The sequence below is a fragment of the Rhinichthys klamathensis genome, unplaced genomic scaffold (assembly GCF_029890125.1).
Source record: "Rhinichthys klamathensis goyatoka isolate OS25496 unplaced genomic scaffold, OSU_Roscu_1.1 h1tg000066l_1, whole genome shotgun sequence".
Classification (NCBI taxonomy): Eukaryota; Metazoa; Chordata; class Actinopteri; order Cypriniformes; family Leuciscidae; genus Rhinichthys; species Rhinichthys klamathensis.
Genome location: NW_026606609.1, coordinates 423180 through 449902, shown reverse-complemented (window position 1 = coordinate 449902; position 26723 = coordinate 423180). Strand labels below are relative to the sequence as shown.

General features: G+C 40.1%; 1 protein-coding gene across 1 annotated transcript in view; it reads left to right on the top strand.

Moving 5' to 3' along the window:
- The first annotated feature begins 645 nt into the window (after positions 1-645).
- oprl1 (opiate receptor-like 1) overlaps positions 646-26723 on the top strand; it is a 46610-nt gene continuing 20532 nt past the window's right edge. Inside the window, exons 1-2 of the mRNA XM_056249997.1 lie at positions 646-935; positions 2044-2260. Of these exons, the coding sequence (XP_056105972.1) occupies positions 2052-2260 (209 nt within the window). The 5' untranslated portion in view covers positions 646-935; positions 2044-2051. The remainder of the gene's footprint in view (positions 936-2043; positions 2261-26723) is intronic.

The following is a 26723-nucleotide window of genomic DNA, read 5'->3' as shown; positions in this document are numbered from 1 at the left end:
GTAAACATGAACTAAACAATACAAAAATGCAAAATAAATATATATGTACATATATTTTTTTTAGTATCATTGGTATACTATTATAGTTGTTTATATTTTGTATTTTGAATTCGATTATAATTTTAAATGTTCTGTTTTTATTTTCATTTTAATTCAAGTAATTTTGTTTTTATAGTTTTTATTAAGTTTTTGATTTTAGTTTTAGTAGGCCTACTTCAATTTAAAACTAGATGGAAATGAAAACTGCTGCCTTTGGAACTAGCTGTACTAGTATTTATACACAAACATAATAAAAAAACACGTTTACTGGAGTTTGCCGTATGTATTGCCTCGTTAAACATAATATATTTTAGTAATGATATGTAAAGTAAATTATACTTTTTCTAAAAACATACAGTTCAGCAGTTACACTGACTCTCCACCAAAGACACCTGTTCAGACGCGCGCGCGCGTGCCACTGACACCTGCATGCGCGCGCCACCCCTGCGTAATCAACGTTTGGGTTAGCGCGTGCCAGGAGAGAGAGAGAGAGAGAGAGAGAGAGAGAGAGAGAGAGAGAGAGAGAGAGAGAGAGAGAGAGAGAGAGAGAGAGAGAGAGAGAGAGAGAGAGAGAGAGAGAGAGAGAGAGAGAGAGAGAGAGAGAGAGAGAAGGAGAGAGAGACTGAAAGATACCTAGTGGAGATGTAAGTCGCTGCTGAAGATTCGCAACAACAAGCAAGTGCTTTAGCGCACCTCCCCCTCCCACTGCGCTCGTTCAGAAAAAAAAAAAAATGTTTCTCTTTTTCCTGAGATGCACAGGGATGTGAATATCTTTGGCTGTTAGAAACAGAGCTCTGAGACTGCTTAAAACACAAAGAATAGCAGAAACAAGAATTCGTCGCTTGCTTACAGGAGTCGGACGCATAAGCGATCACACGGGATTTCTCCAAACAGCGGTATGTGCTGCTCTATTTGAATCCTCCTGAAGCGATGTGATAGAAAATATTGTCGGCTACACTTTGTGTGGTCAGGTGTGTATGTTACCAGGAATTTCGCATGGATGGGTTGTTTTCTGTGTAGCCAAACTGTGTAATGTATTTCATGCGCAAACTGTTGACAGTGCAGTAGATGTTCACTATGCGCCTCGCATATCCCCCCTACCTCATCAACTGTAGCTAAATAAATGCGGGTCAATGACGAATAATGCTGTCTGAGATCTAAAAGGGAAAAGGGGGAAAAAAAAGAAAAAGGAAAAAAAATGTTTCAAGTTCTTAATGCTATATTTGTGCTCACGTTTTTTTCAAGTAAACATATTTTTCCAAACATGTTTACAAGGTAAAATAAATGTTTTACAAGTATATTTCTGAGTCATAAATATCAATAACTTTTACTCAGGGATACTCAATTTGAAATAACAACGAATTTTTAATATGGTCAAAATCTGTACTTTCATAAAACTTCAGAGGCTAGTGGTTTGTTGTCATGTCACATGACAACAAAATGGCTGCCTGCATATTGGTAACACCAGACTGACTGAATTGGTGACAAAGTTTTTCAAATAATAATATTTTAAAACTATATTGCTTAACTGCATATTTTTGTTTACATTTACATGCATTTACATGTTACAAAAGAGGAACAAAAGCAATTCTTCAAAGAGCCAACAATTCGTACAATGCTCCGCTTATTACACAGCTAGATTAGGAAACACGTTTTTTGTTAAATAAATAATTAAAGATTGATTATTTATTTATTTTTTAATTTTACCACAAAAATATGAAAATTAATTTTAATTCACAAACTGAAAACATGTTCATCAAGTGTATTCACGTCACTAGATACTTCAAGTCTGGGTGAATTAGATTGTCTTAACAACTTAGTAGATCCGGACAAAAAATAAGCATCACATCCTTAACCTGTTTATGTAAGATTAACCAAGCTAAAACCAGTAGAATACCAATCTTTTTGAATGCCTGTTTTCATCTGAGATAGACAGTATGGAGACTTTGACTCAGCATTTTTGTGTTGTTGTTTTTGGTGTGTGTGTGTGTCTGTGTGCAATAGCTGCACTCATGGAGTACTCAAATGATTCCACCGGCTTTGCTGACCCCAGACACTTCCATCTGTACAACGAGTCCCTGTTCCAGAACAACTTCAGCTCCTTCAACGGGACTGACAGCTTCTTCCCAAGGGGCGTCAAGATCACTATAGCAGTGGTCTACATGTTCGTCTGCGTGGTGGGGCTGGTTGGAAACTGCCTGGTCATGTACGTCATTATCAGGTAAGCTGACAGGTCTAACAGGATAGAACTATATTATTTTATAATAAATCAGCAATTGTAATCTGTGGTTTTGGAAATGCAGTGCACCAATAGTACGCCGCACTGTCATGGATGTTTATTTGAGACCCATAAGGAAAAACCTCTGCATCCTGACAGCAGATCACTGGGTCATGACCTTCAGCACAGTGACTGAAGTGTTTATTTACAGGAGTGGACAATTCAGCTATCCAAAGTAGCCATTGAAAGTGATCTTTTCTTTTCTTTTCTTTTCTTTTCTTTTCTTTTCTTTTCTTTTCTTTTCTTTTCTTACACTGGCCCAGCCAGTGGCATGGTTTTATGGCAGAACTTCCTGTTTGGCTGGGAAACCTGATTGGAAAATTCTGTCCAAACCTGTATGACTGTTTGTTCTGCTGAACACAAAAGAAGAAGAATGTCTCAGTATATTTATGTTGGTCCATATAATAAAAGTCAACATTGTATGGACAAAAACAATTTTGGCATGAGGGTGAATACATTTTTGGGCGAACTATCCTTTAAAGCAATTGAGAGAAGGCAAACCACATTTATCATCCACTGTATACAGCTGAGACCCCCAATGCACAATCATTTCACCCAGCAGGCTTTGATCACTATCGACAGATCTTTGGGCCTAGAGATGTGAAATTAATTTTCACCCTCCATTCTCAGTCATTCTGTTTGTTTACACGCTTTCTCTCAATGACTTATTTTCATCCCCTCATCCCCATCCTCTCTCCATTCCTGTGTTGTATTACAAAATGCAAGTGCTTTGGTTCTGGAGTTTTATGAGTGTAGCTACTAGGGTGGGTCAAAAATCTATATCTTACTAACCATTGCACTTTTCCCTCTCTCTTTCCCCAAATCAGTGGTTTCTTGTTTACCCAATTTTCTCATTTCATGAACCATCTGGAAGTGCCAAGTGTTGCATCAATCCTTCACAATTTATCACACTTCCTTTTTTATACCGTAGATGCCATAGACAATTATTGACTGTTTCATCATCTAGTTGTACGCCAATATCATTTCAGAATGAGAATCCAATAATTATAATGGGAACCAACATACGGTAAGCTAAATAGACAGAATACGGACATATCTACCCACAATCCTTTGGATTTCATAGCAAGGTCACATATGTAGCCAATTTAATTCCATTTGGTTTCAGACAACTGGGCTGCGTCCAAAACCAAAGGCAGCTGTCTTGCTGGTTCTGTGCTCAGACAGTCAGTGCATTAACAGTCTGTGCTTGTATGAAGACACCTTTTAAGAAATTCAGTCTGTTTCAATCTGGTTTCACTCTTTCCAGGGTACCATGCAGTCATGTCTAATGATCTAAAACATATTCAAATGAGCTAAATCATTATTCTAAAAGTAGATATTCATAAGCTGAAAAGAAAATTAGAATTACGTCATCATTTACTCACTATCATGACGTTCCAAACCTGTATGACTGACTTGCTTTTGTGGAACTTACAAGAAGATATTTTGAGAAATTTCTGTTTTTTTTGTTGTTGTTTTTTGTCATACAGTGGAAGTCACTAAAATGATTTGGTTACCAACATTCTTCAAAATATCTTATTTTCGGTTCCGCATATAAAATAAATGATGAGTAAATGATGACAGAATTTTCATTTTTGGGTGAACTATCCCTTTAATCATCATTTTGGTTTCGGATACAGTCATGAACAGAACTGTACATCTGATTTTCTCTGGATATCCTGTAATGATGTTGTATCATGGCGCATAGTGATGTACCAGTGACTAATCATCGGGCAGCCTCAGTTTCCTGTTCTGTGCTGAGTCTTTAGGCCATCACCCACTCAGACCCAGCTCACCCACCTTCTCCATCTGCCAGCATGCGTGGAGGCCACAAATGTGTTTACTGTTCCTCACTGAAGGAAAGTGTATGATTATGAGTCTGATGTGTCATTGCTTTTGCTTGGATGAGTGCCGCTGATGATTTCATCTGTGAAGGTTGTGGCATCTTCTCTTTGTTCACTCTCTTACTGTACATTGTTGTATTGTTTTATCTACCTCTTGCATGTTCTGTTGTGTGAATCAATCATGTGTTTGTGTATAGGAATGAGGATGTAAGCGGTTTTCTTCTGCAGTGCTGTTCTTTCCCACTTTAAGAGAAAAGTGTTCCTGCTAGACCAGCGTTTCACCAATCTCACCAATTCAGAAGCATGGACCCAGTGGCAGGATTAAACTGTATATGCATCATTCTAATCACTTTGTCTTGTGCTGGTCTAAATGCTGAGTGGATCCACTTTCTAAATGCAGTTGTTCCTGGAAGGCCTTTAATGGTTGAGCGATTTCCATGAGTTTAATCTCTGTTCATGTCTTGGTTGTCTGATGACATTAACTAGTGTTAGTGTCTCTTCACAGTTAAAGATGTTTGATTGTTTTTGACTGTTGATGAAGTTAATTGATGGCTGGTAATTTCATGAGTGCCATGGTGTAAGGGATGATGAAATTTATATGAACTTTAGCCTGTTATCTTGTCCATCTATCCATCCACTGACAGTCCATCTGCCTGACTGTCGTCTGCCTGTCCATCCACCCATTCATCTGTCCGCCCATCTTATCAGATTGTCTGACTGGCTGTCCATCCGTCCGTCCGTCCGTTGTCTGTCTATTTGTGCACTTACATCCAACCATCTGTTCATACATCTGTCTGTCTGTCCATCCATTTATCCATCCATTTTGTCTGTGCTTAAATCCATCAATCTGTTTGTCCATTCATCTGTTTGTCTGTCCGTCCATCCATCCATGGGTTGTCTGTCTATTTGAGTGTTTACATCCATCCATTTTTTTTCTCATCCATCTGCCTGACCGTCCGTCCATCCATCCATCCATCCATCCATCCATCCATCCATCCATGGGTTGTCTGTCTATTTGAGCGTTTACATCCATCCATCCATCCATCCATCCATGGGTTGTCTGTCTATTTGAGCATTTACATCCATAATTTTTTTGTCCATTCATCTGTTCGTCCATCTGCCTGACCATCCATCCATCCATTGTCTGTGTATTTGAGCGTTTACATTCATCATTTTATTGTCCATTCATCTGTTCATCCATCTGCCTGACCACTCATCCATCCACCTGACCATTCATCCACCCGTCCGTCCATCAATCCATGGGCTGTCTATCTATTTGTTTGCATCCATCCATCCATCCAATCCATCCATGGGTTGTCTGTCTATTTGAGCGTTTACGTCCATCATTTTTTGTCCATTCATCAATCCATGGGTTGTCTATCTATTTGTTTGCATCCATTCACCCGTCCATCCATTCATCTATCCATCCATCTATGCATCCATATATATTATGTCTATCCTTGCACATCTATCAATTTGTCTATATGTCCATCTCTCTCTTCGTTCATCCATCCTTCCATGCATCAGTCTATCCATCCATCCGTCTGTTTATCCATCTATCCATGGGTTAGTCTGTCTATCCATGCACATCCTTGGATACTGTACTTCTGTCTGTCTGCTTGTCCATCTGTCTGCCCATCCATTCTTCTTCTAAGAACTCCCTGGATGAGCTTTGAGGTAAAATATGTGTTTTGGAGAGAATTCTCCTCCAGTTGACTCAGCTGAGGCCTCAGATCGATACCAGAGCTGTAATGAATTCATCCTCTCTCACTGGACTGAAGAGAGTACATTACAAGGAGAAATGAATATGAAGCTGCATAACAGCTTTAGCACTGCCTTGCCATGCCCTAAATTCCGCCTAAATGTTGTTTGGCTTTAGTAATACTAGCTGATTGTCAATTCATCCTGAACATTAGAGGTTTTTGATGTGGGGTCTTTTGTGGTTTACTTGCCTTTTTTCCTGTGTAAAATTATTTTAATAGAATTGACTCTTATTTTTTGCCAGTGACTTATGCCAGTGACTGTCTGACTTGATTGGTGCGTTATATATCAGTATATATATGTAGATTTATGCTGTTAACCCCTAACCCTTATTAAAATTGATACAATCAGTGCTTTAAGTGGGCCGGTACGCACCGGTACTCAGTACCGCCACTTTCAAATATAGCTCTTGAGCGTACCGCCACCTCTCCGTGCGCCCAGAACGTGCTTTTAGCGTATCGGTACGCTCATTTGCACATCTGTTTTAATCCTTTGGCTGCGCTGCCGCTTTTCAGAGCTCCCTTCACAATGCACGCCTCCTAATTCGTCCCACCGAGAGCAGAGACTACATTACCCATACACCCTTGAGTTTTACAAGTGAAAAGCGCATGCGTCGCTTTTGCCGCTGTCAGTGTTAGCAGTTAGCTGCTCGGTTAAAATACAAATAGAGCATCACAGTGCTGTGCCGTCTGGTTAAACCCCGCGAAGGTCCGTGAAGACTGAAGATCGTGTAATGACGTAGGGCTAGCTCATTGGTCGCACGTCAGAGGCTCCCGCGCCATTGGATGTGCAGTTGCCGCAGTACAGCCTATGAGCGAGCCAGATGCTCAATGTGTTTTAGATATAAGCTTCATTAAATCAGAAAAGGAGTTTCCCTGCACATTCACTATATACAATTCACTGGAGGAAAAAGTTCGCGTGGCTTTCGTCAGATTTGGAAGTCGCTCAAAAGGCTCTTTCGCGGTTGTGGCTTCAGTCGACTTCAGTGAGGCGCGGTGGTTTATGGGATGAGTAGTTCCTTCGCTCGGAAATTAAAATATGTACACAGTCTTGTACCTTTGATTTTATTTGGATTTTCTCTTCGTTTTTTCACTCGAAATGATATGTTGTATGCTTATGAGTTCAGCCGTAGCTGGTTATCCTCAGACATGCTCTGAAACTCTTTAGATACGGTTTTTCCAAAACGTCAATGGGAGAAATGAATGGGAAATTTACTTCCGGCACCGAAGCTCTCTCGGGCTGTGGGCGGGACTTTGATGCTCAGACAATAACATTTAATTTTGTAACAGAATAAAAGTTTTTTTTTTTTTTTTTTACAAATGGATTTTTACCTTTGTTTATTAATGTTTTTACTCAACATTTGTGCAGTTTTTGGAGGATTTATGATATCTTTTAAATTTCTATAAATAAATATTTATTTAAATAGGCTTTTTACACACAAAAAACAGCATTTTATGTCAAATTCACTTTATAAAAGACCCAGATTTCTAACTTTCATTCATGGAGATAACATGGATAATTTTACATGGTTTAATGTAAGATTTTTGGCCATTTTTGGAAAATGCAGTTTTAAAATAAAATAAAAATCACTTTAACCACTAGATGGCTATAGAGCTTCACTATATGCTATTTGCTATTTGACTAATCAAAATATATCTTTTCACAAGTTTTTCCAGTTGGATTTATATCCACATTTTGTACATTTTATTTATGTTCAGTAGCTCGTTCTACTGTAGCTACTTCTAAGGGTATTTTTTCAATACCATTTTGCACATTTTATTTATGTTCAGTAGCTCTTTCTAGCTAAAGCAAATCCACAAACTAATAAAAGGATTTATTATTTTTTATAAGGTCATCTGTTGACTGCTGTTTATATAAACCCCCTTCAATATAGTTGTTGTTACCTCAGGGGAGGAGGGGAGTCAGCAAAAAATAAATAAATAAATAAATAATAATAGAGTACCACCACCTCTTTTGGGCCACTTAAAGCACTGGATACAATGGAATTATTACTAGCAAATTAGCAGGGCTTGCAAAATCACTAGATAGTAGAAGGCATATTAGAGATCATCGATTGTCACTGATTATAACTTAATAGTTATAAACTTAATAAATGTGCATTTTGTGTATAATCAGGCCCACAGAGGAAACAATTAAAAGGTCTTTTACTTTATAATTGTGAATTTAGGGATAGACAGTAGCTGACTGGAGGTATTCAATAAATGGCTTTTCTGTGAGATTTAAAATGGTTATCTTTTTTGACATCCCTGAATGGAGTGCATGCTCACATTACAACATGTGTGGTCTGCAATCTTAACTAAAACATTAAACCACAATTTCAAAATAATCCCATGAGCTGGTGTCAGTTTTGAATGTCATGGCACATTTATTAAGGCCATTTTTTTCATGCAGATATGCCATAATGTGATGTTAATCTACATTAAAGATAGTTTCATTTCAATTTTGTCAGTTCAGGGAATTCTTTTAAAACCTGACTTGAGAGGCCATCAGTGCCACTACATCAGATAATTTTTGTCAGTTGAATTAGGCAGAATATTCTGAACGTCAATTTGTTCTTAGTATATCAAAGGCCTGGCAGGATAATAATGTAACGATGTTTGCACTGGACAAAGCAGTGGGTCTTGAAGGGATATTAACCCCAAAATTAAAATTCTGTCATCATTTACTCAGCCCCATGTTGTTCTAAACATGTATTCATTGTTCTGTGAAAATACAAAAGGAGAAATTTTGAACAAAGCACCTGTTTTCCAACCAGTAACAGTATGGGTACAGGAGTTTTCAAGATTCAGATAAGACGCAATGACACAATTAAAGTATTATAAATGTAGTCCAATATATATCTGATCAAAAGCATTCCAATGTTTGGTGTCAGTACGATAAAAAAAAAAAAAAAACATTAATACTTTTATTCAGCAAGGATGCATTAAATTGAACAAATTGACAGTAAACACTTTTGAATTGTTAGAAAAATTGTTAAATAAATGCTGTTCTTTTGAACTTCCTTTTCATCAAAAAATCCTGCAAAAAAATGTATCACGGTTTCCACAAAAACATTAAGCAACTGTTTTCAACATTGATAATAATGTGAAATGTTTCTTGAGCAGCAAATCATCATATTAGAATGATTTCTAAAGGATCACGTGACACTGAAGACTTGAGTAATGATGCTGAAAATTCAGCTTTGCATCACAGGAATAAATTACATTTTAAAATAGATAATGTCTTTTGTTACTTTACTGTAACCCTGTTCCCTGAAAAAGCAGGAACGAGATGCTGTGCGAACAGCACTATGGGAAGAAATGTTTTGTTTGACGGAATGCTTGTGTCAGAGGCTATAAATAGACGTGTGACAGGTGCGTTCATCAGGTCATTTTGTCTGAAGAACGTCCTGAACACACCCCCAGTGTGGCAATGAAGTGCAGCATCTCGTTCTCGATTTTTCAGGGGACAGGGTGAGAGTCAAGTAACCCGAGACGTTCCCTTTCAAAAGCTACATTCAATGCTTCAGGAACAGCGCTATGGGAACAAGAATACCAACTCTGCCGCACTGGAAGTGTCTGGACCCCTCAAGGTTGTGTGTAGTGCATGCGCACAAACACGAAAAGGGCCTCAGACAGGGCTTGGGATGTCGACTCAAGTATAAGTGAGCCTGGAGTAACGTGAACATCCAAACTATAGAATCTAATAAATGTGTGCGGAGAGGACCAGCCTGCTGCATCACATACTTGCTGCAAGGGGGCACCTCTTGCTAAAGCCCTGGAGGACGCAACCCCCCTGGTAGAATGAGCCCCAACACCTAGAGGCAAAGCTTGACTGTGCGCCACATAGGCTAGAGCAATAGCATCCCTCACCCAATGTGACAGTTTGCTTTGTGGTACTCTCAGTCGTGAGAGTAGTCATTCAGAGTCTGAGAGTAGCAGGACATGTGCCTGCTGACCGCTTTTCCTGCAGAAACTCCGGCATTGAAACAATCTGGCAGTGGACTGGGTCTGCATGATGTACACCACCTTTCACAGACGCGCCACTTAAGAGCGTACATTCTTCTAGTGGAGGGAGACCTAGCACTCAGAATGGTCTCTATTACATCCGCTGAAAGTCCAGCATCTCTTAGCCGTCCTCTCTCAGGGGCCAAAAAGGAAGATTCCAGAACTCAGGCCGGGATGGAATATCATCAACCGCGCCTAAGACAGGAGATCTCTCCTGTTCGGTATCGCCCACGGAGAGCCATCGATGAGAGATTTTATTTTTGAGAACCAGACTCTGATCGGCCAACGGGGCGCTCTCAGCAATGACCAGGGGGGCTGGAGGAGTCAGCAAGAAGTACACGGGACATTCCGCTGTTTTTTGTGACGCAAAGAGTTCCACCTCTTTTTCGTAAAATCTTTCCCAGATCTGACTGACTACATCGGAATGGAGCTTCCAATCCCCGTGTGTGACCTCCTGTCTGGACAATAGATCTGCTTCCGGGAATGTTAATCGCCCTGAGGGACAGGAACTTATCCTGAGCCTAAAGCAGTACCTGCTGCGCTAGTTTGTTCAAACGGCGTGAACACAGTCTGCCCTGGCCATTTGGCCATTTGCAGGAAGCAACCGAATATTTAACATTTCTCTACAAACCGCTTCCCCCGAAACACCGGAGGTGACGGGGATAGAACAGCGGTGTCGCGAAGGAGCTACTTAATATATTTTTACGTGCCCTGTCCCGGGGAGCTTGCTTTTTTTTCTCAGCAGGTCAGCTTGGTGCTGCAATAGTGTGCAGAGCAGCACCAGCATGATGACTGAACCGATGACTGAAACGCCTTCCCTACCAGCATGAATGTTGTTCTGCACGGCTTGGTGGGGAGTGCTTACTTTTTAAGTGATGATGAGTGTCTCTTCCAACTGGGGCATCATTGTATAACCACGTGCCCTTGCACCCACGATAGTCGAATATGTTGACGTCGAGGGCACAAATACACGGGAAGAAGGGGAGAGACCGTCGCTGAGGCCCCTCCCCTGGTCTGCTCTTACTTTGAGCACTTGCTCTTTCTCCTGTGGCCAGTCTAGCTGTAATCTGGCCACTACATGAGTGACCACCTTGAGTAACTCCTCATGTGCTTCATCATCGCAGGAGGAGCCCTTTGTGTTCTCAAAGTCCATCTCCAGATGGCTATTTTGCCATTTAATTCCTCAGAACTAAATGCAGCCAAAGACCAGCCCGACAAGATATTAATACAAGCATCTGACTTTTTTTCAGATTAGATGAATATTAAATAATTTCTCAGAGTTAAATGCAGCCTAAATGTAAAAATTAGGTTTAGAACATGAGGGTGAGTAAATGACGAAATGATACTCATTTTTGGTTGAACTATTTTTCACTCTAATCCAGTGTAAGCTGTTCAAGCAGAGAACACAGCAGCTGATATCACCTTCCTCTGCGATCTCTGCCCTGGACTTTACTGCTCCAGTGATGCTATAGAGCCTAAACACCTCGCTGTCATTGAGGTCATCACTTTGTTTTCGAAATGCTCAAAAACACATTCATGCACGTATGCCTGCCCCTTCACCATTGAATAGTAAATCCTTCAACTCAGAGACACCCTTCCATGAGCCCCCAGCAGAAGGTATAGATGTAATTAATTTATTTATAATGTATATAAAAAAAAATGCTTCAGTTCACCTTATGATAGTCTTTGTGCAAACAAAGTGCTGTATAAATGATATTTAATTTAATCAAACCTTTTATGGCTGACCCCTTTTCTCTGTCTACAATCACCTCATTGTCATTGTCTTAATTAGAGGCACAGGTTGACAAAGATTTCCAACCTCTTAATTTTAGATATAAAAGAGACTTTCTTTTCTATCTGTGGTCACTTTATCATCAGGCAGATACTTTTATCTGAACTCTCTCTACATGCTTTCAATACAAGGTGGGTGGGCATCAGGGGCGTCACTAGGCCCTTTTTAGGGGGGCTTCAGCCCCCCTAAACTTCTGCCTAGCCCCCCTAAAAATGTGAGATTAATGTAGGCTACACAAATTCGTGTTCGCTTTAGTCTTGTTATAATCAGATTCAGCGCGTTCTTCATCTTTAATCCACAGCGGCGCCGAGCAGAGAGCACGTCAGAAACAGAGGACAGTGTGTGTGTGTGTTCATGTGTGTGTTCATCTGAGCCTCATTGGTCTGTCACTGCTCGTCAATGTCAGAATATTTGAGATGACCAATCAAATCAAAGTAGGCGGGCTTTATGTTCACAGACGCTGCTGAGCGTGAATGTTAACAGTGCGACTCGACGCTTACGGTCAAGTGCGAGATAAGATGTAAGTAGCTAAACTTAACATTTCATATTTTACTTTTTTTAGGTCATAAATGTTAAACGAATGACAAAAAATAATCAGGCAAACTAATATAGTCTTGTCTAATTTCGCCATTTTGAACTGAAAATAGGCATGTAACGTGACTCATGTAATGTAATAATTAGTTTACAAGAAACATTAACAAAGCCGTTTTCATCATGTTAGGCACAAGATTAATAATGAATGAGTACATATTGAGAATATAATACAAATTGTAGCCTTTAGTTAATTAAAAAAGCTCAACTTTAGTAGGGGAAGAGAAGGGGATGAAGAGACTGAGAAAAAAAGAAAGAGTGATGGAGATGAGGAGAGAGCAGGTATTGACAAATAATCTGCCCACTGACATGGTTTTAAGGCTATTTCTTATCCTTTTTTTGGTCTTCAAACGTCTTGAAATGCACATATCAGAGAAATAAAAAATTTGAACCCCCTACCAACCTCAAATTTAGGACCTCTGTGACTAAAGCCCTGTCTACGGCCCTGTATTAGGCATAAGATCAATAATAAATGTGTAGCCTACATATTGTGAATGCATTTAATAAACTTAATTACCTTTAGTAGCTTTCAGTAAATAAACGCGTCTGAGAAAATGATTAGGCAAAATCAACCTATCAGTTGACCCTATGTTTACTTTCTTCACTGACAGACAAAAATGAAAAGCCTATATCAGTCAAAGCTCAGCTTTAGGAGGGGAAGAGACAGGGCAAGATAAAAACAAAGAGAAAAAGAGTGTGATGCTGATGAGGAGAAAAAAATAATCAGCTGCCCACTATCCAAGTTTTTTGGCCTTCAGAACATCTTAAAATGCACATATGTAGATCAGAGAAATCAAAATTTTCTCGGGGAGACCCCGAACCACCCTATTTGCCCTACCTCACATTTGGGACCACAGTTATTATCAAACCGTGCCTTTGCATCGTAATGAAAATGGTTAATAGTGATCTTTAGATCCTAAACTAAAGTGTTCAATTTTTTTATATATTTTTTAAAAATCATATTGGGGGCTTAGCCCCCCTAAAATGAAAATCCTAGTGACGCCCCTGGTGGGCATTACAATTGCCATTATTAGTTTTGCTTGATTGCTTCTTGGTGTATTGCAAACAATAAAAGGCTCCTGTGAGCAAGTGCATTGTTGCATTTGAATCGTAAGCTCCTCTGCACAACAATTCATTAGCTGTGTGATCAAAGCTAAAAAGGAACGTCGGAATTGCTTGTGGTGCATAATACTATCTCAGATCAAACTGAGTATTCAGCCTAAATGTTTCAATCATGTCTCTTGAATAAAACAATATCCTCTGAGATCTGAGATTTTGAAGGCACACACTTATTTAGGTCTTTGGCTTTGTCATGTTCCCCAGATCATCAGAAATAAAGCCGTTTGCTTGATGTTGAACATTCAGAAGAATCTATTATGACTCTGAAAGTTTTAACGGTAATGTTCACCCTTGTGGAAACACTTTTACCTAATGACCAAGCTCTGGAAAGTCATTTTGCCAAAAAAAGGCAAGTCACTTCATCTGCTCAGCCGCTGAATCATCCTTAGACTAAACTTAGGAGACTGGAACAAACTGTGGGCAGAGTGGCACATCACATCAAGGTAGATGACAGCACCATGACTCTTAACAGGAGGGAATGAAAGGGCTAGTTGCGTGACTAAGAGTGTGATACTTTTGGCCTTGAATTAATTAATTAATCATTACATAATTGTTTTTTTTAATTACTCGGTCTGATCAGAATCTGTTCATACTGTATAGTTTATTGTGTGGGGCTTTTTGACTCAAACACCTTTGTGCAAAACAATATCCAAAGGCTTTCCAGTTGTTTTTGATTTACTGGATAAGGATATCCAGATTTTCTCAAAATTTGTACTTGTGATCTGTAACCGATAAATGTAAACATTTTTTTTTTTTTTTTTTTTTACATGACTTTTCCAGATCTAGAAATCGCTTTAGAAATTCACTTTAAATGTTTTCCCTTATAACCTGGTTTTCCAAGACCATGGAGTCCTGGTTCTTTAAAGGCTATTTTAAAGCTTGCTTTTTTCAATTTTCAATTATCCATCATTTTAAATAAAATTGAGGCCCCCTTAGTGGGTCCGACCCCCTGATTAGGAACCACTTTTTAAACCTGTTAAAATATGTGTGTGTGTATGTGTGTATATATGTAGGAAATTGTTATATATATATATAATTTAAATTGTAATTTAAATTATTACACCCCCATTGCAAATCAAGTTTATTGGCAAAATGTACAGACTTTTAACTGTTTGCATTAAAATCAGACAAAAGAAATTGAAACAGTTAAACACAAGTTCAAGTGGTTTCCCCAAATTCAACTGAAAATGCAACTTTTAATTACTTCTGAAGTCTCAAAATTATTCAACCCCCTAAATAGAATCCCTCACAACAGCACAAATCTGCAAAAACAGGTGTTGTCTCAAGCATACCTGATGCAACTAATCAAGGGCTTCATTAGTTGCACCAGGTGTGCTTGAGCGAGAACACCTAAACTGGCTAAATTTGTTGAGTGTCACGTTTGACTGCATGTTAGAAATATGGCTATGTCAAAAAAATGGTCCAAAAAGTTAAGAGAAGATACCATCACCCTTCAAAACCAAGGAACACGATACAAAAAAGTAGCGAAGGCACTATTTATTCCTAGCAACACTGTTGGAAGAATAGTTCGCAAGTTCAAAGTTAAAGGAACAGTGGTCCCACCTGGACGGGGCAGAAAAAGGAAGATATCAATGGCTGCAACCAGATTTCTGAGAAGGCAGGTTCAGAAAAACCCTTGAGTCACTGCAAAAGACCTGCAACAAGACTTGGTGGCAACAGGCACTGAGGTTTCAACTTGCACAGTAAGGCAAGAATTAAATGCATGCGGTTTCCATGCCAGAACTTCAAGACGTACACTACTTACCCAAAAGCACAAGAAAAGTGCTCAAAATCATATAAATAAGTGACAGATTTTAGGATTCTGTTCTGTGAAGCGATTAAACAAAACTGGAACTTTTCGGCCCTATGGATCAGTGGTATGTCTGGAGGAGGAAGAATGAAGCATATGCTGTAAAGAACACTCTGCCTATAGGCCTAAGCAAAGTGGCTCGGTGTTGCTCTGGGGCTACTTTGCATCCTCTGGCAATGGAAACCTGCAGTGTGTGGAAGGCAAGATGGATTCATTGAAGTATTATGAAATCCTAGGAGAAAACTGCATGCCATCAGTGAGGAAGCTGAAGCTTGCGTCATTGGACCTTTCAACAGGCCAATGATCCCAAGCAAACCTCAAATTCCAACAAGGCTTGGTTGCAGAAAAAGTCCTGGAAGATTCTACAGTGACCATCACAGTCACCTGACTTGAACCCCATAGAACAAATCTGGTGGGATTTGAAGAAGGCGGTTGCAGCACACAAACCTAATAATACTACTTAACTGGAGGCCATTGCTCATGAGGAATGGGCTAAGATTCCTTAGAAACGCTGCCAGAAGCTGGTGTCTGGTTATTCATCTCATTTGCAGCAGGTCATAACAGCAAAATTATTTTCTACGAAGTACTAAGATGCTTGCCATGAAGAGGTTGAATAATTTGGAGACTGTCTGTAAATTTAGCCAATAAACCTGATTTGCAATCGGGGATGAATAATTTTGATTACAACAATATATATATATATATATATATATATATATATATATGATTAGATAGTGGACATTTTGTGCAAGAGCATTTTTTGAGCACATAAGAACTAAACACTTGACTAAACACAAGTGAACCAGTGTTTACAGAGAATGCAACACATTAATGCACATTGTGCAGAGGGACTGTCAAACCCCACTAGCATCAACTAATTCAAATTCCAATTTCATAAAGTAAAAAAAAAAAAAACGGCAGGGAATCTTTTATAACATGGCTGTGCAGTTACTAGTGCTTTAATTTACAGCCCGTCATCTACTTTATTGTCATCTGCACCTAAATGGCTCTGGCACTAAGCTGATGCCCTATTGGAAAACCAATTCTGTTTTTACAATAACAATGTACACTGTAAAATATTTGAATCTAGTTTGGCTGCAGACCCTCATTGTATCACAAGCATGTAGAGCCCCAAGTATTAGAGTACTTCATGTGTTTCTAATTCTGGATTGTTTGGATGAATGTCCAATGAAGCAATGAAGCAATGAAGTTATAAATCATAATAAAGCAATGAAGTTATAAATCATAAGAAAGTGTTCCCTATTGGTACCATCCCCTGATGATATCCACTGCATCTCTCAAGCTATTCTGCCTTAGATAGCAATTTAAGATGAATACAGTTTGGTTTGTCCATTGGTAATTTTTTCCAATGGAGGTTATCACTTTGAATGCAAAAAACAGTGCCTCTATAGACCTTATGCACCAGAGAAACGAGGGCGCCGCCATTTTTAGAATATTGTCTTTGAACTTCCGTTTTTGCGGTTGCTCTGTAAATTTCTATGGCATCGCTGTCCAGGAGTAATAAGCTGGTGAAGTTGATTTACTTATTGTAGAGTTAACGAAAGTTATCATGAGCATTGTAATGTTTATGATAAGCATTGTAAAGCTTGTCTTAACAAATGGACCTTGGGAATTTTTTTTAACAAGCCGTTCATTCATAACTAGGCAAGATCGCTGTGAAAATACAGACCGGAAGTCAAAAGACAATGAGCTCAGCGGGGAAAAGGGGCGTGGCTACATAAGGTCTATACTCTGTTGTACTAGAGTTTGTATCGGCCTTCCACATGCTGACAGACATGACTCAATGTGTGTAAACACTCACATACAGGTGTGTGAGTTGATAATGCAGAGCATTTGGCAAAAATGCAAAAGCAGTCAGACACAAACATTTTAATGTGCTTGGCAGACAAAGTTGTGATTCCCAGCAGCTTCTTGCCAAATGAGAGAAATTGTTCAATCATGCTCTTGCTCTGTTTAGATGTGTAAAGCATTAATTATGTACAGGCAGGGGCTAATTCAATTCACTTCCCTTTCCAGGCTGTTTGTTTTTGAAGTCACTGGATGTGTTGTGCCTATAATAAAGATGCCACAGGTTGACAGCTTGTGTACAGTCTCTGGGTAATTGTTCTGAAATTTCAGTTAATATGAATGTATTTACAGGAGTGACTCTCACTTTCCATGAACAGGGTATGAACTAGGTTATGAAAGTCTTTTTGTTGCTGTTTTTTCCCCAGAAAATTATCACTAAAAGGAGGCGCTACACCTTCACAAAATCACACTAAATTTTGTATAAACTGTTTGTTTTCACATTTATGTATTTATTATTACAACCTCATTAACAACAATTTGGAACATTTCTTAATACAGTTTAAAACCCTGTTTTGTGTGTAATTTTTCTTTTTAAAGAAAATAATACTTTTATTCCGCAAGGATGCTTTAAATTGATCATTTATAATGTTACAAAAGATTTCAATGTCAAATAAATGCTGCTCTTTTGAACTTTTTACTCGTCTAATAATCCTGAATAAATGTATCAGGAATAAAATGCATCAACAAAACAAAAATAACGAACAAATAAATTAATAAAAAATATAACCGTTTTTAAAATGTAATACCATTTTAAAACCTACAGACCCTAAACTTTTGAATATTAGTTTATATTTAAAACTCCCTGCTTGATTCATTTTATAATAGATTATAATAGTTTATCCAGTTAGTAGGATTTATGCGTCTAATGATTTGTTATAAAGCAATGAAGTTATAAATCATAAGAAAGTGTTCCCTATTGGTACCATCCCCATTTTACCTTTATATGTTCTAGCTGTAAATAATCTCATAAACTGGTTGAGTGGTTGACGTGGAATGATTTTTCCTCTTATTCATTATTATTTACTTTTCTTTGTCATGTATTAGCAAGTGATTTAATTACTCCAAGTTACAATGGTATGCAATTAATTTGAAAGAAATTTGAACTTTTAATATGTATAATCAAATTGTTGTTGATGTGTATTTTGTGATGACTATTTTAAAATACAAAAGACTTTTGCTAGAATATTGAGAGCATCATTTTTGCAAAAAAAAAACCATCTGAATAATTTATAGATTGTGTTTTTTCGTTGAACTTTAAGATGTTGTCATTTTACTACAAAACAAAATGTTCTGCATTCTCAACAATACTGATTGATATTTAAAAGCTGAAGAGTTTGTTTTGCTTGTTTGATTTTTGCTCACACAGTTTTAATTGAGTTGTTTGTAGTCTCTTCGTTCTCTTGTCCTTTTCTATGCATAGTAATCCTCTCAGGGCCTGCTGGGTATTATCTGGACCACTGGCAGAGACTGGGACAGAAATTGTTTGATTATACTCAAAGCAGAAGCTATACACAAGCTCTGATGGGCTTCACCAGCATGACACGAAATGTGTTAGATGGCACAGCAATTGTCTGAAGCCACCAGGCTTTTGATTAAACATTTACACATACTTAACTATAGGATCTGCTCAGTAACAGAAACATCAGTCACTAACTATTTTGTCATTAAAGGTGTCAGGGTTCACAGAGGAAACAGACTGGATGGTAAGTTATTGTCGTTTATTTGTGCAGAGGAATACTCAGTCGGAGATAACAGGTGAGGATCAAATGATATGGAAACATAGAATAGGCTTAGCTGAAATGGTAATGTCCTTTTCTCTCTTGCAGGTGGTTTAGAAGCAGTCACACTGGAGATGGATGAGACGGAAGGATCGGGAATCTGGTAAGTAGCACGTGAGTGGAAGGAGAGTCTGTGAGTCATGTAACGACGAGACCAGACAAGTGACTGCAGTGAAGGTGAGTGCTTTATAGCTCTTGACGCCTGAGAGGAGCGCTGCCGGCGGCGAGGTCTACCACGACCCCTGGGAGCGGAACGATCCGGATGATCATTGTGGAATTGGACGAGAAGGGCAGGGTCCAAGATGTCGTCACGAAGGACCCAAGATTGTTCCTCTGGCCTGTAGTCCTCCCAATCGACCAGAAACTCCAGCCTGGGACCTCGCCGCCGGGAATCCAGGATGGAGCGGACACTGTAGATGGGCTCCTCCTCGATGGGTATGGGAGGAGGAGGTACGTCCGTGGGAGGATTATCTGCGGGGACAGGAGTGACAGGGTCAGTGAAGGGTTTGAGTAGGGATACATGGAAAGAAGGAGAGATTCTGTAATGACGGGGAAGATTGAGCCTGTAGGTGACTTCGTTCAACTGCCTCTGGACGGTGAAAGGTCCAATGAATCGAGTACTCAACTTATGGCAAGTCAGACGGAGACGAATGTCCCGAGTCGACAACCATACCTTCTGACCTGGTTGGTATAAGGGAGTGTTGAGTCGGTGACGGTCAGCTTGCTCCTTGTGTCTCCAAACTGCCTGTTGTAGCTGCACGTGAGCCGAGTCCCATACCCCCTCGCTCTGATGGAACCAGAAGTCGACAGCTGGAACCTCCGAGGGCTCACCCGACCAAGGAAAGAGTGGAGGCTGGTATCCAAGGACACCATGGAAGGGGGTGAGCCCGGTGGAGTTCTGTCGCAGGGAGTTTTAAAGCGTACTCCGCCCAGGGGAGGTAACGGTTCCAGCTGTCTTGGTACTGGTGGCAGTATGTCCGCAGGTAACGATCGATCTCCTGTATCTTACGCTCAGTCTGGCCATTAGTCTGCGGATGGTAACCTGAAGAAAGGCTGATGGTGATCCCGAGAAGTCTGAAGAAGGCTTGCCACACACGTGAGATGAACTGTGGACCCCGATCTGAGACGATATCTTCAGGGAGACCGAAGTTCCGGAAGACATGTTTGAATAGAGCTTCCGCTGCTTCCAATGCAGTAGGGAGTCCAGGTAAGGGGATCAGCTTACATCCTTTAGAGAATCGATCCACTATCACAAAAACACAGGTGAAGCCTTCAGAATTGGGTAGATCGATCATGAAGTCAATCCCGATTTGTGGGACCAGGGTCGTCTGGGAATCGGCAACGGCACCAGTTTACCTTCTGGAAGTCTTCTCGGTGTGTTGCTAATGGCACAGACTGAGCACCCGCGGACAAACCTGGAGACATCTCTGGCGATGGATGGCCACCAGTACCGTTGACTGAGGAGCGAGAGGGTACGCTTGCTACCCGGATGTCCAGAGCCCGGAACTGAGTGAGCTGAGTCCAGAAGGGGAGTCCGAAGATGAGGTGGCACGAAGATACACCCTTCTGGACCTCCCGGCGGAGCAGGTTGGTGAGTCATTTCCTGGTTGATCTGCTGGTCAATTTCCCAGACGATGGGACTGAGGATTACGGCTGGAGGGAGAATAGGTTCCGGACGAACATCTTCCAAGGAGGGATGATGGAGTCGAGACAAGGCATCTGCCTTACAATTCTTGCTGCCTGGACGATAGGACACAGTGAAGTTGAAGCGAGTGAAAAACATAGCCCAGCGGGCCTGACGGGGATTCAGTCTCTTAGCTTCGCGGAGGTACTTCAAATTTCGGTGATCAGTGATGACAGTGAATTGATGATTCGCTCCCTCCAGCCAGTGCCTCCACTCCTCGAGGGTCAGCTTGATGGCCAACAGTTCCCGGTTACCGATGTCATAATTCCGCTCCGCCGGGGACAGCTTCCTCGAGAAGAAGGCGCATGGAAGGAGTTTGGATGGCTCACCCTGCCGCTGAGATATCCGAAGTGTTAGTTGGATCAAGTTTTCCAGCCCCGTGCTGTCATCATATACAACCAGCTAATGGCGCATCCTCGAGTTTAAGCCATGACGGAAGGCAGAGATCAAAGCACTCTCATTCCAGCCGCAGGAAGCGGCGAGAGTGCGAAACTGCAGGGCATATGAACTTACAGATGAATTACCTTGACGAAGATTGAATAGCTGGTCATGAATAGACAGCTCGGACACAGCTTGCTCAAATACCTCTCTGAAGTGCTGTTTGAAGGAATTAAAAGACTTAATCACAGGTGAATTAGAATCCCACAATGACCTTGCCCAACGAAGCGCTGGACCGGACAGCAAGGAAATCAGAAACGCCACACGGGCTTCGTCAGTGCGGAACTGATGCTCATTCATAGTGATGTATAGCGATACTTGCAACAGAAACCCACTGCAGTTCTCCTCCTCTCCAGAGAAGGTCGCTGGCCGGGCCATGGGACTCACGGAGGCAGTGAACGAAGCAGCAGGTGATTGCGGAAGTGATGGTGGTGTATTGATCGCTGCATCTGCTGGTGGTTGACTGAGAGGAAGATCCTCCACAGGCTCCGGCTGATTCTGCATAATTTTACTGGTCTGGTCTTCTGTCAGGGTTCACAGAGGAAACAGACTGGATGGTAAGTTATTGTCGTTTATTTGTGCAGAGGAATACTCAGTCGGAGATAACAGGTGAGGATCAAATGATATGGAAACATAGAATAGGCTTAGCTGAAATGGCAATGTCCTTTTCTCTCTTGCAGGTGGTTTAGAAGCAGTCACACTGGAGATGGATGAGACGGAAGGATCGGGAATCTGGTAAGTAGCACGTGAGTGGAAGGTGAGCCATGTAACAACAAGACCAGACAAGTGACTGCAGTGAAGGTGAGTGCTTTATATTGCATGTGGGTGATGGGGCACAGGTGACGGTGATCAGTAATCAGGTGATTGTGAACGGGGGAGTGTCCGACTGGGTGATTGGGAATGAGTGGGCGGTTATGGCGATCGTGACGTGGATGGAATCCTGACAAAAGGTTAATAATCAGGCCTAAAACGTTTTTGTGACAACATTTGCCCTGACTGCTTTGTTGAAAGTGGACATTGTGAAGTGAACGCTAGATGTTTACTGCTCGCACATTTGTCCAGCCCAGTGCCAGAGCATCCATTTGGCATCCATTCTTCACACTGTGTATTTTTGTCGCCCATATATAGTTATAATTAGGGCTGTGAATCTTTGGGTAGGCAGCGAATCGATTCGATTCACGATTCATAGGTTTTCGATTCGATTCAAGAACGATTTTTGCAAATTCAGAAAGATTCGATTCGATGCGATTCACATTAAAATTCGATGCGATTCAATTAATTCGATTCGATTCTTAATTTTTTATATGCATTCATAGGATTATTTAAATGCTTCCCCCAATGGGTCTTAGTCAGGGTGTGAATTATACAGCTGGCTTCGGGGGTCAGAGAGTGGGAACAAAAAGAAAGAAAAGAAAAACAACGACATTTTGTCTATTGTTAACGTTAGTTCATGTTAGTTTTTAATGAATCTATTCTTATAAAAAATATTTCCAAAGCCTATAAATTAGCATTAGTAAAAATGTAAACCAAGATTTAAAAAGGCTTTAAAAGTATAGTTCATCATGCTAACTATTTTGTAGGAATGGATACACAACCTTAAAGTGTTCCTACATTAAACATCCTTCCATTGTGAGACTAAAAATACCATGAACTTTCCCAACTAAAACCTTAACTAACGTTTCCTCATGGAATAGCTATACTCTTTGTTTTCTCTTTATCCGACTGAACATTTTCCTTGTGATTCTGAAAGAAAACGCGCCGGCTGTCTACTTGTGCTATATTAACGATTACGAATGCAACTTTAATGCGCATCTGATTGATGGATAAACCACGCGCTCTTATTTCAGTGTAATTAATGTTGTAGTTATTTCATCAGTTCAGTTTAACGACATTAAGTTACATTTCATTCATCATTCATGATTAATCGGTGTACATTTTAGACACCTATTATACGTTTTCTCTTTCCATGTAATAAATGCGCACCCTTGAATAAGTGGGGTTTTACTTTAACTGCTCAGGACGGGTATGACCCATTTCCGTAAAACTTCAGTATCTTATCTTAAAGAAAATAACGGTGACGTTTCCACGCAACGAATGCGTTGTTTCATAGCAGTGACCGCGCAATGATATGGCAGCTTTATCAATGGCTTGCTTTCTCGATAGAGAGCTGTCATCTGCTCATGTGAACACCAATGGCTGTCCTGAGGAGAGCTCAAACACGGACTGCTCAAAAATCTGCAGATGAGAGCTATATGGGACCGAGCGCGAGCGAAATCCAGTGAAAGATGGTAAGAGTGCAGCGAGTATGTGTGAGAGCTGTGAGGACGCGAAATGACGCCGCACAACGCCTCATAATTCGCGCATGTAGTCATTTAATGACTGTTTTTATGTTTTAAAGCACTGAATCGATATAGAATCGCAAATTATTCGATTCTTAGCATTTTAAATCGAATATTGACCGAAATAAACGATTCACAATTCGAAATACATGTTTCAAGATCGATGCATATGCATCGTCAGGATTTGTAATCGATGCATCGAGAAAACGAATGAATCGTTACACCCCTAGTGTCCGTAAAGCAATTTGTTTTGCTTAGTTTTAGCGAAACATTATTTGAGCTGCCAGTCATTTTGTGAATTCTAACTCTCTCTCTCCAGTTCATTTAGTCTGTATTAAGATGATTAACGTGGTCTTAAAACTGTTCCTCACCTTGCCTGATTTAAGATCAGGATTTATCTGTGTGTGTGTGTGTGTGTGTGTGTATAACTTTTTTGCATGCTCTGTGTGTTTGGGATTATTATCATGTTGAAAAGTACACTCGCCTAAAGGATTATTAGGAACACCTGTTCAATTTGTCATTAATGCAATTATCTAATCAACCAATCACATGGCAGTTGCTTCAATGCATTTAGGGGTGTGGTCCTGGTCAAGACAATCTCCTGAACTCCAAACTGAATGTCAGAACGGGAAAGAAAGGTGATTTAAGCAATTTTGAGCGTGGCATGGTTGTTGGTGCCAGACGGGCCGGTCTGAGTATTTCACAATCTGCTCAGTTACTGGGATTTTCACGCACAACCATTTCTAGGGTTTACAAAGAATGGTGTGAAAAGGGAAAAACATCCAGTGTGCGGCAGTCCTGTGGGCGAAAATGCCTTGTTGATGCTAGAGGTCAGAGGAGAATGGGCCGGCTGATTCAAGCTGATAGAAGAGCAACTTTGACTGAAATAACCACTCGTTACAACCGAGGTATGTAGCAAAGCATTTGTGAACCCACAACACGCACAACCTTGAGGCGGATGGGCTACAACAGCAGAAGACCCCACCGGGTACCACTCATCTCCACTACAAATAGGAAAAAGAGGCTACAATTTGCAAGAGCTCACCAAAATTGGACAGTTGAAGACTGGAAAAATGTTGCCTGGTCTGATGAGTCTCGATTTCTGTTGAGACATTCAGATGGTAGAGTCAGAATTGGGCGTAAACAGAATGAGAACATGGATCCATCATGCCTTGTTACCACTGTGCAGGCTGGTGGTGGTGGTGTAATGGTGTGGGGGATGTTTTCTTGGCACACTTTAGGCCCCTTAGTGCCAATTGGGCATCATTTAAATACCACGGCCTACCTGAGCATTGTTTCTGACCATGTCCATCCCTTTATGGCCACCATGTACCCATCCTCGGATGGCTACTTCCAGCAGGATAATGCACCATGTCCCAAAGCTCGAATCGTTTCAAATTGGTTTCTTAAACATGACAATGAGTTCACTGTACTAAAATGGCCCCCACAGTCACCAGATCTCAAACCAATAGAGCATCTTTGGGATGTGGTGGAACGGGAGCTTCGTGCCCTGGATTTGCATCCCACAAATCTCCATCAACTGCAAGATGCTATCCTATCCATATGGGCCAACATTTCTAAAGAATGCTTTCAGCACCTTGTTGAATCAATGCCACGTAGAATTAAGGCAGTTCTGAAGGCGAAAGGGGGTCAACACAGTATTAGTATGGTGTTCCTAATAATCCTTTAGGTGAGTGTACACATTTGATCTCCTAGCAGATCTGCCATACTTGGCTATATTGTGCTCAGTAGGATTCCCAGGAATTGGTCCATTTTCAAAGTGCCAGCTACTTTGTAGATCCTTCCAACACCTGGGTATCCAATACCATTATGTTTCCCCTGCCATGGTGAATGGCGCCACACATGCATTTGGTATTAAAACACTCCACATACCGTAACCATCCAATCCGTTATATTTTGACTTGTCGGACTGCAGAACACGGCTCCAATCTTCCACACTTATGTTCTTTGGTAAATTCAAGGTGTTTTTTGCAGAAGGTAAAACTAATAAATGGTTTCTTGACTGGTACACAACCTCTCAGTCCAGCCTGTAGCCGTTGGCTTACAGTTCAAGATGAAATTGTCTCATCCAGTCTTTAGAAGCTGTTTTGAGGTGGCCCCACATTCAGATGATTTTCATCCTTTTGTCAAAATGCTCACTAGTCTTTCTTGACCAGCCACAGTGTTTTACATTCGCATGGTAGTGGTCTCATGATGATTTGAAATAATTGTGTAGACATTGTGACCATGCACATCCAGCATATGAGCAATATCCAAAACCCATTGACCAGATGTAGCCACTTCAGCAATATCCTCCTTGGTTGCAGAGGACATCTTCGTCCATCTGGCCATTTTCATTAAAACCCACAAGATTGCAAGATTGGACCACTTGGCCAAAAATGACATCCGCACAGTTTGGTATGTTTCATTGCGTCATGACAAATGATAAAATTGAAACGTGGAACACATACATTAGTTTTACACTCCCGCACAACTTCACAGCATGCATACTAAATATTTAATAAATATAAAAAGTGTGAAGAAAGTGTGAAGAAACCAATGTTCCTGTTTTTGAAAGACCAGTATGCTCACCATGGCTGCATTCAATTAAAAATACAGTAAAAACCACTTAAACATTTATTTGTTACTTAGTGTACTTAACTTCGGTCAATCAGGCTGTCTTTTTATTAAATGCCAAGGATAACGTTAAACAATTGTTTCTTTCTTTCCCTCAAAACATGACCTTACAAAACTCTGTGTAGGCTACCCATTGATTTGTATATGTGTATAGTGGGTTCTTTTTCAAATCCTCATCCTCTGAAGCATCTCTTTCAATGTCTGACTCACAATGCTGAGCCGCTATATTTCTGTGCAAGTTTAGTTATACAAATTGGCAAAGGCACATTCAATCGTTTTCTAAAGCTGCCCTTGTAAATTTTCCTCATAAAACTATCCACACAGCTTCTGAAAGGACCAATTTCTTGATCGGTTGATCACTTTTGGTTGTGAATAGGACAGTCATCATTATTCTATAGGGTGAACAAATATAATTATACTAAATACATCGACATGATCACTACTTCAACAGGAGATTTGTTTCTCTCATTGCTGGAGTTCATGTGGAACGAGTTACATTTGATGCAATGCAACACTAAACAAATATATATTTTCTCTTTTACACAATCTTTGATATTACAGATATTGTGTAAAATAGTTGTATCTAGAAATATATATATATATATATATATATATATATATATATATATATATATATATATATATATATATTTATTTATTTATTTTTATTTTTTATTATATATATATATATTGTCTTGGATGTTGACCATTCAAGCAAGTCATCCATCATTCATGAA